General features: G+C 51.2%; 1 protein-coding gene across 1 annotated transcript in view; it reads right to left on the minus strand.

Moving 5' to 3' along the window:
* The window catches only part of RXRA (retinoid X receptor alpha), a 105,960-nt gene extending 98,413 nt beyond the window's left edge, over positions 1-7,547 (minus strand). The window contains exon 1 of the mRNA XM_064727593.1: positions 7,143-7,547. Within this exon, the coding sequence (XP_064583663.1) occupies positions 7,143-7,170 (28 nt within the window). The 5' untranslated portion in view covers positions 7,171-7,547. The remainder of the gene's footprint in view (positions 1-7,142) is intronic.
* Between the last annotated feature and the right edge of the window lie 6,548 nt (positions 7,548-14,095).

Genomic DNA, 14,095 nt, shown 5'->3' on the forward strand with positions numbered 1-14,095 from the left:
AAGGGAAAATAAAAAAAAAAAACAAAACAAAAAACAAAGCAAAACAACTCTCCTCCAGCACTCACTTGTCAGCCAGAAATGGAAAAACAATAATCAAATGTTCCTGAAAGGAGATGGGGCATCCCTCCCTAACCCGCCCCTGGCAGCACAAAGGATCTGCCCCAGGAGCTGAGGGGGCTGTAAATCTCTGGAGCTCGCTCAGCTCCCCCTCCCTGGACTTTTTTCCCTTTTTTCCCCAAGTCTGTAAAGCTGAAAAAAGCCAAAACTCCACAAAAGAGGAGCCCATGAAAAGTAACAACCAGCTGGGAATGCCATTACCATTTTATTGGTCCCCAATAGTGCGATTGCCCCTTTTATCTCCTGGCTCTGCAGAGATCCTGCAGCTGATGGGATCCAGGGAAAGGATCAGACAAGACCCAAATATCAACCTCCCAAAAAAAGTCTTTGACCAAAAAAATCAAATCCCCCAGGGTTTGGAAGAAGGAGCAACAAGCACAGTGGGAGGGAGCAGAAGGGGATGCCAGAATCAAATCCTGCTGTTTAATTCCCAAATCTTTAGGGTGTTTCCTCCTTGCCCTGTGCTTTGGGAGCACCTGGCTCGCCCACAAACCCCACCTGGGAGCTTTCCTTTGCTCCTGGGCCAAACAGCAGCTTTGGGGGGGAGTGGATTTGGGGTTTGGAGGTTTTGGACCCTGCAAGGCCCAGTGGAGCTCGGCGGAGCTGCCACCGCAGCTGGATCAGCTCTGCAGGGCTGGCTCAGCTCTCACTACCCCACACCCTCGCTCTGGGCCCATTCCCAGCTCTGACACTCCCCTGTGCCTCAGTTTCCCTCCCTGGATCTGCCCCATCTTGGGCAGATGAGGAGTTTTGGAGGCAACATCCATCCCCTGCTGATGTGGAGCTGGCACGGGCACAGCTGGGAGCAGAATTACAGCCCCAAGGTGCAACCTTGGAACTTTTATTGTGGATCACAGTAAGGGAAAAGGGAAAGAGAAGGGAGGGGGGGGGAAAAAAGCCCAAGCATTTCGTGTTCACCAATGCTCTGTTTGAACAGGATTATTTTTTAACTCCACGTTAAACAAAATTTCAAAGGAGAGGAGCTGCATTTGGGCTTAATTTGAGCCCTTTCTTCCCTTTCTCACAAGGGAATTGTTCCCTGTTTATCTCAGAAAGCACCCTCCATTTTGAAAAGCTCCCTCCCCTCTAAATAAAAACTCAGGTTGATTTCCTTGACTTTGCTTTGCTTTTCCTAAGCCAAACCTTGTCAGAAAAGGCAAGTTCTCACAGCCAGTTTCCATCTCAACAATAGTGCATTTTCCCAGGCTAAATTGCTGCTGTCTGAAAATCTTCTGGCAGTTTGAGCTGGCTGGCATGTGCGGGGATCCTTCTGTAGGGTTTTTTAAATCCTTATTTGCAATATTATTTCATCTGCTCCGCGCTGCCTTGATGTCGGAGCAGCCTTTGGAGAGACACAACTGCTCCTCCCTCCTCCTCCTCTGTCCTCCCTCCAGGCACACGCTTCCCTTTGAGGAGGAGGAGAGGGGAGAAATAAAATAAAAGACAAGCAAAGAGGAAAATGTCAGAAAGCTGCTTTTTGTGTGCGTGTCAAACGTTCAAAGTTATTCCAGACTCTAGTCTTTAAATGTAATAAAATACAGCAACTCCTGACAAAATCAATTAAAATAAAACCACCCAGGCTGCCTCCCCTTATTGCTTTTGTAGCTCTGCTGACTCTCCAAGAGCCCACCTGGGCCTTTTAGGGAGCAATTAGGGGAGTGCTGGGATGGATCCCGTGCAGAATGAGCATCCCTCAAGTGCTGAGCATCCCTGGCACTTCTGAGCATCCCTGGCACTTCTGAGCATCCCTGAGATTTCTGAGCATCTCTCCACAATCCTGATCATCCCTCCACAATTCTGAGCATCCCTGGCACTTCTGAGCATCCCTCCACAATTCTGAGCATCCCTGGCACTTCTGAGCATCCCTGGCACTTCTGAGCATCCCTCCACAATTCTGAGCATCCCTCCACAATTCTGAGCATCCCTGGCACTTCTGAGCATCCCTGAGATTTCTGAGCATCCCTCCACAATTCTGAGCATCCCTCCTGAGTGCCCACATCACCCAGTATCCCACTGAAATGCCCAGACTCCTCCACAGCACAGGTCAGAGCGAGGAAAGCCCCAGTTCCCTCCTTCCCTCCCCACAGAGGAGGATTAATTAGAGCCCAATTAGGCTGCCCAGCTCCCAAGGAAGGTCCCTGCAGCACTTGGCCAGCAGGGTTTTGAGGGATCCCAGGCTTTGGCTCAGTGGAGGCTCCTCTGGGACCCCTCAGTGTCCCCACACCCCTGCTCAATGCCTCGCCAAGGGCCACCAGCTCTTGCTGTCTCACTGCTGGGTTATTTATAGCAGGAATGATTTGGGGATTTCAGGCAGCTGGGAGCCTCAGGGAATACTCTGAGCACACACAATCCCCAGGAAAAGGCACCAGGATGCTCAGAGGAGCACAGAGCCCACAGACAAGGCAGGACCCCAAAGCCCTGCAGCACCCACTGTTTGTTTCTCTCCTTAACCATCCTGCAAAAAACCCTAAAAAATCCAAAATTCAGCCCAGTGGCATATGGCAACCCACCCCTGCTCCCAGAAAACAATACTCAACAAAAAGGTTTTTAACCCATTTCTTAATAAATATTTATTTTTGCCTTGAAGATGTGGGTGGGACAAAGCCAGGGTGTATTTTCCAGTGAAATGTTTTGATTCCCCCTTGTTGGTTTTTTTTTTTTTCCCCTCAACAGGAGCAAAATGCCAATAATAATATTTGCAATGAATAACTCAAATTCTGTGGCTTTCTCCCCCGCTCTCTTTTAAATAAATAAAATACCCTAAATTTGAGAAACACAAACGCTCCCTCCAAGCCCAGCAGGACGATGTGGAATAAACTCAGGGACGCTCTGATTTATTTCACTGCCACAATTCTGGAAAAGGCAAAAATTCCTTCCCAGCTTGTTCTGTATGTGACAACAAGAGGTTGAGCCCTAAAAGAGAGACCAGGACAAACCAGGCTTCACCTCCTGCTCCTCATGGAGCCAGCCAGGTGTGGGACAGAGGATTTTTCCTCCCTCAATGGGACGCTCAGATGCTCCCCACACCCCTCAGCTCTCCTCCCTGCACATTGTCACACCAGCTGCTGATTCCTGAGGGCATCTAGAGCAGGATTGAGCATCGTGGTGAGCTCTCAATCCACACAGGAGCTCTCCAGGCTCATGGATGCTCACCAAGCACCCTGGGCTGTCCCAGCTGGATGTACAGGGCTTGTTTTGCTGTTTTCCTCGGAAATGCTGCAGCTCCAGCCCTGAGCACAGCACGGACAGTGCTCACCCCACATCCTGAGCAGCTGCAGCTGGGCCTGGCACGGCTGAGAGGGACACACAGACAGGGGGACACACACACACACACACGGAGGTTCCAGCCTGCTGCAGTGACCTCCGGAGGGAAACACTCACACACCCATTCACTGTTTCTTCCTCCACCAAGCTGAGCCTCCCTTGAGCTCAGCATCCCTGTTTTCCTCCCCAGAGATGCCCAGGGAATGGGCAAAGGGAAAGCAAAGCACTGAGAGGGTTGTAAAAGGCAGAGAACCTGAAGAAACGAGTCCTTGGTTGGCACATCAGTGCCCTGTGAAAGCCTGACCTCAGCCCATGCATGCCACCACAGATTTTTTCTACATTTTTCTACATTTTTGTAGAAAACGTAAACTTCACATTTTCCACATTTTCTCCTCCTCCTGGACACCTGGCACAACACAAAGTACCAAAAACTGGACAGCCCTAAACAAGCTAAGCCTAGCAAAAGCAGGACTATAACTCCAAATAGCTCTAAGGCAGCATCTGCTGGACCCTGAGGGGTTTTAAGCCCCTCCAGATCTGTGGAGGTACCTGTGCCACATGCCCGTGCCAGGCTGCAGGCTGTCCTGGCACTGGGGTGGCACACAGGTGACAGCAGCCAGCCTGGGAGATGCCCAGGGACGTGCTGTTCTCACATGGGGAGCCTCTGGCTGGCATCTGCCAGCAGCTCTCCAGAGAAGCAGGAAAATGAGATACTACTATTAAAAGTGCCCAGTGCTGGCCACACTTCCAGCCATGACATCAGCGGGGTTATCTCAGTCTAAGCACGGGCAGGACTTGGCCAGGAACCACCAGGTTGGCCCTGCTGGGCCAGACTGAGCTGGGATTTTGATGGGGACACAGCAATGGAGACGAATTTTGGCTGTGCTGCTGCTGGGATTTTGATGGGGACACAGGAATGGAGCAGAATTTTGGGATTTTGATGGGGACACAGGAATGGAGCAGAATTTTGGCTGTGCTGCTGCTGGGATTTTGATAGGGACACAGGAATGGAGCAGAATTTTGGGATTTTGATGGGGACACAGGAATGGAGTAGAATTTTGGGATTTTGATGGGGATGCAGCAATGGAGTAAAATTTTGGCTGTGCTGCTGCTGGGATTTTGATGGGGACACAGCAATGGAGCAGAATTTTGGCTGTGTTGTTGCTGGGATTTTGATGGGGACACAGCAATGGAGCAGAATTTTGGGATTTTGATGGGGACACAGCAATGGAGCAGAATTTTGGGATTTTGATGGGGACACAGCAATGGAGCAGAATTTTGGGATTTTGATGGGGACACAGCAATGGAGCAGAATTTTGGGATTTTGATGGGGACACAGCAATGGAGCAGAATTTTGGCTGTGCTGCTGCTGTTCCCCAGCTCAGGCCTGTGCTGGTGTGCAGAACAAACCCCACAAGCTGGGCTGGTTTTCTGCCCTGGGTTTTTCCAGCACCAGCTCCTAAAAATGACACGAGACAGGGTTGGTGAAACACCCCAGGACCCTGAAAAGCTGGGAGCTGGTGGGGTTTGCACCAAGCTGCCTCTAAAGAGGCCCCATGGCTGATCCAGCTCTGCTCTGGTTTCACTGGGAACTTCACATTTGTGAGCTGAAGGTCTCAGCTCACATTCCCTTTAATCCTACAAACTGCTCACAATCTTTTAGACACAACCTCAGCAGGACTAAGATCTCCCCTCCAAAACCTGCAGCAACCCTTGCAGCCAAAGGGATTTTTCCCAATAATCAGCGACCAAAAACCAGCACATAAAGTTTGGGAGTTTCTCCAGCACAATCCCATGCCACACACCCCAAACAGCTCCCACAGACAGATGGATTTGCTCCTGAGACAAGGATGAGAAGTTTTAACCTCCCCCAGCAGGGCTGTCCTGGGGGGATGCCCTGTTTTCCATGGGGATGCTGCACAGTGTGTGGCACAGCCCCATTTCTAAATGAGCAGATAAATCAGTTGGTTTCCACTTGCACCAGCGTGAAAATTTCGAAATTTTCTAAATTCGAAATTTCTCATTTCTAAACGAGCAGATAAATCAGTTGTTTTCCACTTGCACCAGTGTGAAAACCCTTCCCCGAGCCAGCAATCACAGACTCTCCCCCTCCTACCCCCTCAAACCACCCTGACTAATAACACAATGTAATTTTTCAGCATTTACAGCATAACAAGAGAGTTCAGGACTGACAGAAAACACAGTTCATGTACACAGAGGCCTGAGCCTGCCCGGATAACAGAGATTTGGATTGCCTTCTACAAAAGCATCCAAGGAAATGCGAATCCCCCCAAACTTAAACCACTCCAGTGGGGCAAGAGAGGCCCCTTCTGCTGGGATGAGCCCCAAAAGCTGCACTGGACCCAGCCAAAAGGAGCTGCCTTGGTTTGGAACCAGGGACACACTGCAGGTGAGAGATGCTTTTGGCCCCAGCAGCATCTCCCAGCCCAGACAACGAGGGGCACTGTGAAAATTGGATTTTTGGGGGGCACAGAGATGCCACCCACAGCTCTGCCAGCCCACAGTGCCAGCGTGTCCCTGCCAAAGCCCCCCAGACCACCACAACCCTGGAAAAGCCTCTCAGCGAGCTCAGCTTGCAGGGAAAACCTTGCGATGGCTGTTTGTATTTGAAAGGAACAACTGAAATTGCAATTTGTCAACAAAACGAGCAAAAAAAACAACAACAACACAATAAAAAAAACAACAACAACAAGAGGAAGAAAGAATCCAAAGAAAGAACCAAACCACAGCAGCGGCAGGCTGGGGAGGCTGAGCACAGATTTAAAGCCCAGCAGGGACGGTCGGGCTGGCCATGGGCAGGCTGGGAGCCCCGGGGCTGAGCGGGGACAGGGATGGCAGCGCTCTGCCCCGTTCCCCGAGCCCGGACTGGCGCCAGGCCACTCCGCTCAAACTTTTCTTTCCCCCCAGCCCGAGCAGCGAGCTCTGCAATATCACTTCTCCTCCTGGAAGCGAGACGCAGGAGGCATTCGCCCTTACAAGCCAGGACTTGACTCAGTCACCGAAACGATGGCAAACTCCGGTTGGAAATAGGTTTTAAAAGGAGAAGAGGGTGGGGAGGGGGGTTAAAAAATAAGAACAAAAAAGCAGGAGGGTCCCAAGCGCGGCGGGGCTGGGAGCCGGCGATGAGAGCCGGGCGCTGCCTCCCCCTGCCCGGCTGCGCGCCCCGGATGCCGCGGGGAGAAGGGAAAAAAAATAAATTAAAAAAAAAAGGAGAAAAAGTCAAAAATAAAAAAAAAATAATAAACCGAGAGGAAAGGCAAGAGGGGGAAGCGCAGGCTGCGCGCTGCCGAGCCCCGAGCAGAGCCGGCCCCGGGCGGGGAGGGGGCTCTGCCCGCTGCCGCTGCCCCGTTCCGAGCGCCGCTGGGGCCGCTGCCCGCCCGGCCCGGCCCGGCCCGGCTCGGCTCGGCTCAGCTCGGCTCGGCTCAGCTCCCCAGCCAGGGCCCGCCGTTCTCGGGGCTGCGCCACGAGAAAAAAAAATAAAAAATAAAAACCATAAAAACAACAGCAAAGCAAAAGAAAAATCCCAAGTGTGCGGCAGGGGCCGGGGGCAGGGGCCGGGCCGGGCTCCCCGGGGAAGGGGCGAGCGCATCCCCCGCCCGCCGGCCCTCGGTGCGCGCCGCTGGAAGGGGCAGCGGAGCCGGGGGAGGGGGAAGGCGGCAGGACAGGCGCTGATTTTATCGTGCCCAAGCACCCCCCACCCCCCGCGGCAGGAGCGGAGAATCTCTCGGAACAGAACTCACCCAGCGGCAGGAAGTGTTTGGTGTCCATGGCTGGTGCTTAACTCATGCCAAGGGGCTCGGCGAGCGCGGCGGCGAAAACACACAGGCAGGGCGGGCGGAGGGGAGGGAAATCAGCGCGGGGGGAGAGAGGGGAGGAGGGGAGAGAAAAAAAAAACACCCACGGGGAGGAGGAGGAGGAGGGAGGAAGGGAGGAGGAGGAGGAGGAGGAGGCAGCGGCAGCGGGGAAGCTGCAGCCCCGCAGCGGCCCCGCAGCGGCGGCCCCGCGCAGCCGAGGCCGCGGAGTTGTGGCAAACTCCAACAATGTAACTCCGGGGCCCGCGCAGGGGGAGCCGAGCCTGGCCGAGCCGAGCCGAGCCGAGCCGAGCCGAGCCGAGCCGAGCCGAGCCGAGCCGAGCCGAGCAGCGCCGCCCCGCGCCCGCCCCGCCGGCCCGCGGAGAGCGCTGCGCTAGTGGTGTTGGGTGGTTTTGTTTGGTTTTTTTTTTTTTTAGGGGGTTGTGTTTTGGGTTTTTTTTTTTTTTTATTCTTAAAGTGATGGGGAAAAGGAGGAAAATAGAGGGGGGAGAGAAAAATAAAAGGAGGGGAAAAAAGAGGGAGAAAAGAGGTGGTGAGAAGGGGAAATTAGAGATGGGGAAAGGATAAAATAAAAGGGGGAAAGGGAAAAAAGAGGTGGTGAGAAGGGGAAATTAGAGATGGGGAAAGGATAAAATAAAAGGGGGGGGAAAAAAAGAGGGGAAAAAGAGTTGGCGAGAAGGGGAAATTAGAGATGTGAAGAAGAAGTGGGGGAGATGAGAGTGGGGAGAAGGGAAAGGAGAGGGGGAAGAGAGAAGGAAAGAAGAGCAGAAATAGAAGGGAAATAAGCGAGGGAAAAGAGAAGGAAAAGGAGAGGAAAAAAGATGGGAAAGAGCAGGAAGGGAAAAAAGGTAAGGAAAGAAGAGGTAATTAGAGATGTGGAGGAAGGGGGGAGATGAGAGTGGGAAGAAGGGAAAGGAGAGGAAAACGAGAGAAGGCAAGGAGAGGGGAAAGAGAAGGAAAGAAGAGCAGAAATAGAAGGGAAATAAGCAAAGGAAAATGAGAGGGGAAAAGATCGGGTTTGTTTGGTTTTTTTGGGGTTGTGTTGGGTTTTTTATTCTTAAAGTGATGGGGAAAAGGAGGAAAATAGAGTGGGGAGAGAGGGGGGAAAGGATACAATGAAAGGGAGGAGGGAAAAAAACCAGAGGTGGTGAGAAGGGGAAATTAGAGATGGGGAGGAAGGGAGGAAAACGAGAGGAGGAAAGGAGAGAGGAAAGAGAGAAGGAAAGAAGAGCAGAAATAGAAGGGAAATAAACGAGGGTAAAGAGAAGGAAAAGGAGAGGAAAAAAGATGGGAAAGAGCAGGAAGGGAAAAGAGGTGAGGAAAGAAGAGGGAAAGAGAAAAAAGAGGAAAAAAGAAGATGTGCGCGGGGCTGCAGCGGGAGGGGGAGCAGAGGGGTTCCCAGGGTGATGCTGAGCAATGCCAGCTGTGCCCAGCCCCGGAGCCCTGCCTGTCCCCAGGCTGTGTCACAGCGCGGGCAGCGCTCAGAGCACGATTTATTCCATTTCCCATCCGTGAGACACAACAAACAACTCTCTGTGCATGTGTGTATGTGTGTGTGTATGTGTCTGTGCAGCTCCTCCGCAAACTCTCACCTCCCCAGCCCTGGTCCCACCCCTGGCCGCTCCCCAGAGCCCCGGCCCCCCTTGCCAGGCAGGCCTCCAGGTTTAATAAATGATACTCAGCCCTGTAAGAATGTGTATTAGCAGCTTGATGGACCAGAGCGACTCCACTATGCATGAAGCATATTAAACACGGTATCGACCCCTCGCTTTGCACGGCGGTAACATGCATAACAAACAGGCTGGGGCCACGCTGCAGCTGCTCTCACACACGCTGGGGAGCCAGGCTGGGCACTCAGCGAGGCTCCAGTGACACCAGGGACAGCTGCTGCTGGCACAGGTAGCTCCCAGAGCAGGGCCAACCCTCCTGCAGGGAGTGCACTGGGGTGGCTGGGACGATCAGGGGTGTCCCAGATGTTCTCCCTGTGTGGCACATCCGTGGAACGCTCCCCAGCCTTATCTGCCCTGATTTATTCTTTAATTGGCAAAGTGTCTCGTGCCAGAAATATCAGCGAGCTCCTCCTGGAAAAGCGAGGCCTCTTATCTGCCATCGTGTGTCCTCTTATCACTCCATCTCCTGCCTGGCACTGTGGCATCTCCAGCCACACAGGAAAGGCTCTAGAAAGGCCCTCAACACTTGAATTTCTCCTACAACTCTTCTGTTTGTAGAACACAAGATTTAATTGGCAAAGTGTCTCGAGCAGCTCGTCCTGGAAAAGTGAGGCCTCTTATCTGCTATGGTGTATCCTCTTATCACTCCATCTCTTGCCTGGCACTGTGGCATCTCCAGCCACACAGGAAAGGCCCCCAACACTTGAATTTCTCCTACAACTCTTCTGTTTGTAGGAGAACACAAGATTTAATTGGCAAAGTGTCTCATGCCAGAAATATCAGCAGGCAGGCAGCTCCTCCTGGAAAAGCGAGGCCTCTTATCTGCCATCGTGTGTCCTCTTATCACTCCATCTCCTGCCTGGCACTGTGGCATCTCCAGCCACACAGGAAAGGCTCTAGAAAGGCCCTCAACACCTGGATTTCTCCTACAACTCTTCTGTTTGTAGGAGAACACAAGATCCTACCCTTCCTGCAAGGCAGAACCACGTGGGGATGGTTGGATGAGGGGTACACAGCTGGCAACACCCCAGGATCCCAATTTGGGACCCTTCACCAATCCATTTCCTTTAGAATAAAAATTCCGGATCCATTGCAACCCACCCGAAGAATAAAAACAGCAAAAAGGACCAATCTTGTGTCTGTGGCTGCAAACTGACACTCAGGTGGAGCTGCAGAAGTTAAAACTAAATAAAGCGTCTTGGATCCTTTTAATCCTCTGCTCCTGTAATTTCAGCATGTCCAAACAGATTTTGGTGTGTGTTTATAACTGGTAACTTCATTTGCTCCCGGGCTGGGACCTTAAATGCCAAGTTTCATCTCCAAGTCATTTTTAAGGGTGAGTTACATCAACTCCTGGGGAAAAAGGGGGGGAAAAAAGGAAATAAGCAAGGAAATAAATGAAAGTTGGGAGTTGTCAGAAAAAGCAGGTTCAAAGTCTCTAAGAGTGCAAAAATCACAGATTTCGTGGTTATCTGTGTACAGACTGACAGCTCAAAGGTAGAAATGGGTTTCCTAATAGACAAACTAAAGCTCATGTGTCTGATAAGGGCAAACACAGCTCAGGGCAGAGCTGGCTCTCACCTGCCTGGCCCAAGGCCTTTGGGGCTCTGAGTGTGTCCATCCCCAACACAGGGCCGGGGATGTGGCCCCAAAGCCCCATCCCCAAGCAGGCTCAGCTACCAGGGTTACCAGAGCCACAAATCCACCTTTGCAGGCTCCCAACACACCAAATTACCATAACCAGGACATTTCATGCTCCTCTCCCATCAAGCTGTTTGGAGCAAATTAAATTTCTCCCTAACCAGGCTGTAACAGTTCATGTTAGATGTGGATCTAAATGTTAATTGCAGTGACAATAACAGGTCTGATCCTGCACTCCTTATTTGAGTAAAACCTCCCACAGAAGCCAAAGGAATTTTGCCCCAGAGAAGGCAGCTGGATGCAGTCCCACATTTCCAGTCTCTTGAAGATGCCAGAAGGTAAGCCAGGATATTTCTGTGATGTTACAAACCCTCTCTTTCCCTTTCCCCTCCCTTCCACCTCCCCTGAGTTCTTTAATGCACCATTAATTTAATAAGCTGCCTAATGCTGTGCTCACCTTCAGCCTGGCACTTCCCAGCAAGGATTTCAATCATCATGGGGGGGCACATTCAGGTGATTTTGGCAGCTCCTTGCCTTGTGCATCTGGTTGGTGCAGGGATGCTTGAAGGTCCTGTGCAGGCTGGGAGAGCTGGCTTGGCAAAATGCAGCTCCTCTGCACCCTTGGGTGATGCCAGCACCCTTCAGCTCCTGGGGAAGGCAGGCTGATAAATGGGATTATTTAGGGGTGCCTGGCCTCAGCTCTCAGTGCTGGCTGCATTTGGCAGGGAGGGATGCTGTGTTCATCACATAAATCAATCAGGCAAAGGCTTCTCCTTCCATCCACACTCCCACCCCATTGCCATCCCTTTGGGGCAAAGGGATGCAGGTGCTCGTGGGCCTCAGCAGGAGACAGGCACTTAATTCAAAACTTTCTTTTATGTCTATACTTTCATTTACTATCTCTGTGAGATTTCGAGAACTCTCTGTGAATTTGTTTCTTATTTCTTTTTCTTGTATAATAAAAACTTCTTTGATAGTTTTGTTCATCATTTGTCGCACACACTGAAGTATACAGGGTATTACCACTAATATAACTACTAAAACACTTAATACATAGAGACTTATTTTGTTTTGGGAGCTGGGACCACGTTCAGAACTGGGCACTTGAATTTGGAAATCACAGCCTCTAGGATTTTTTTCCTAAGTGGTTCCAGCTTTTCTTGTCCATAACCCTGAATTATCTGACAGGGCACAAAAGCAAAACCTGCTGTGCTTCCCCTACTGTTTTATACCCTCCTGCACAGTTAGGAAAAAAAATTAAATCTATTTTCCTGCCTGGCTGCATTTTGTTACGAATTAAAGAAAGAATAAATGCAAAACCTGAGTGAGAAAGAACGGAAGGAGCTCATGGGCTGTGTCTGGGTTCCCCCTCTGGCTGCACGTGGAGGCTGGGACAGGTGCCCAGAGGTGCCAGATGTGGGAGCAGGGGTGGCTGTGGCCAGGCAGTGTGGGGCTCCAGTGACCTGAGAACCAAACCCAGCCAAGGAGAGACTCCTTCCATCCCTGCAGAGTTTGGGGGACCGTCCCAGGCTTGTCCTCCCCTCCAGCAAGCTGCTCTCCCAAAGTCACTGATGCAGGACAAGGATTTGTATTCCCTGCATGTCCCAGCAGAATTACAGCAGAAAAGTCCCTGCACTGTGCAATTTCCTGCCTGGGTCTGTGGCTCTTCAGGACAGCACCTACCTTGTGCTCTGAGGGGCAAGAGGAGCTCACAACCTGCTTTTTTTCCATTAGGAAAGAGAGAAAGACACAAGAAGTCTTTGGGGGACAGACTCTGGAGCCTGAAAGTGGAGTTATTCCCTGAACAGAGCCATGCCAAGACCCTCAGCATCCCTCAGACACATCCAAACCCATCCATCCAAACCCACCCTCAACATCCAAACCCACCCAGCTGCTGAGGGGGCTCCTGCATCCCTCAGACACATCCAAACCCACCCACCCAAACCCACCCTCAACATCCAAACCCACCCTGCTCCTGGGGGAGACACCAAGCAGCAGAGCTCCAGGACGAGCCACTCGTGTCAGTGCTGCCAGGTTTTGTTTCCCAGCAGCATTTAGCAGGCTGCTGATGTTTGTTTATGAAGTGAGATGCTCATGATTTATTTGATCTGCTGGAGAGCCTCATTCCCACGCCAGGACAGGCAGAGTTGCTGCATTCTCTCCTCTTTTGGGCGCTGCTCAGATCAAATCCTCTCTTGCACAGGCAGAGCTGGGCATTAAACATTGTCAGAGACCTCCAAACCCCAAGCCATGAGGCTGCATTTGTCCTTGTCTGTCTCTGCATATAGAACAAGTGTTAATAGAGTGTTCAGGCTCTGAAAACAGGTTTGGGGAAAAGGTCTCAGGGCACCTGGGCTGGTCTGGATCCAGCTGGAATAATCCTAAGGGAGGTTTCATCCTCTCCTCGTGCTTTTCTGGCGGATTGGGTTTGGCATGTCTCACCTGGCTTGCAGGGACAGTGGTTTAATGAACTGCTTTGCAAAATGACTTTACAAATGGAGAGTCTACTGCTGCCTTTTTTAACACCTGGAGATCTCTTTATTCCAGCTCATCACCCAGGCTGGAACCTGGCTGCCAGAGAAGCCAGCAAGGAAAAGCATTAAAGGGATGGGAGATGAAACTCAGCACATGAGCTGTGAGATTTACAGAGCATCTCCCACCCTGGCAGTGCCACAGCAGCCAAACCTTCACTGATGGGAGCCCAGGCAGAGATTCACAGAGCATCTCCCACCCTGGCAGTGCCACAGCAGTGAAACCCTCAGTGATGGGAGCCCAGGAACCAAGGCAGAGATTTATAGAGCATCTCCAACCCTGGCAGTGCCACAGCAGCCAAACCCTCCCTGATGGAAGCCCAGGCAGTGCCAGGGCAGCATCTGGAGCTCAGCCCAGCCTGCTCAGCGTGGCACAGACACCACCTGATTCACACCAAGGCTTTTGAGGATGTGACTCAGTCACTCAGACACAGCTCCTCTGCTGGCCTTCCCCTGGTCCCTGCATACAAAACACTTTGCAAATGAAGTGTGAAGATAATATGCTTTATCATGGGCATTTATTACCCGTGATTGTGGCATAAATCTCCCTCCATTCACATACATATACATAAGGTGTATATAAATATGCAGTATCCAGCAGTACCCAGAGCCTTTTTTGATGATGTCAATGTAGCCCCCATAAAGATAGTGGGAAATGATTCATAATATTTATATGACAGACATGATATGAACTGTAATAGCCTGTTGGGATGGAGAATATCCATAGGTCTCTGTCAGCCACAAATGTGATTTAAATATTATATATGTGGCAACTGTAGCATTAGTAATATGATAGCTGTTATTGATAGTGGTCATAAAATGCAGTAGTTTTGCACTGAAGAATGTGAAAAATAATCTAGTGGTTTTCCTAATGCTCTTCCCAGCAATGCACTGAAAGGAAGTGTACTTTCAATGCCTCCTTTTTTCAATGCCTCCTCCTCTCCTCCCCCCAGCCCAAATTACCATCACATTCTCTCAGATTACTGCCAGGGCCATATTTTACTCTGCTGATGTCAGGCTGTGGCATCTCATCCCCCTG

Source organism: Zonotrichia leucophrys, chromosome 17, assembly GCF_028769735.1.
Source record: "Zonotrichia leucophrys gambelii isolate GWCS_2022_RI chromosome 17, RI_Zleu_2.0, whole genome shotgun sequence".
NCBI lineage: Eukaryota > Metazoa > Chordata > Aves > Passeriformes > Passerellidae > Zonotrichia > Zonotrichia leucophrys.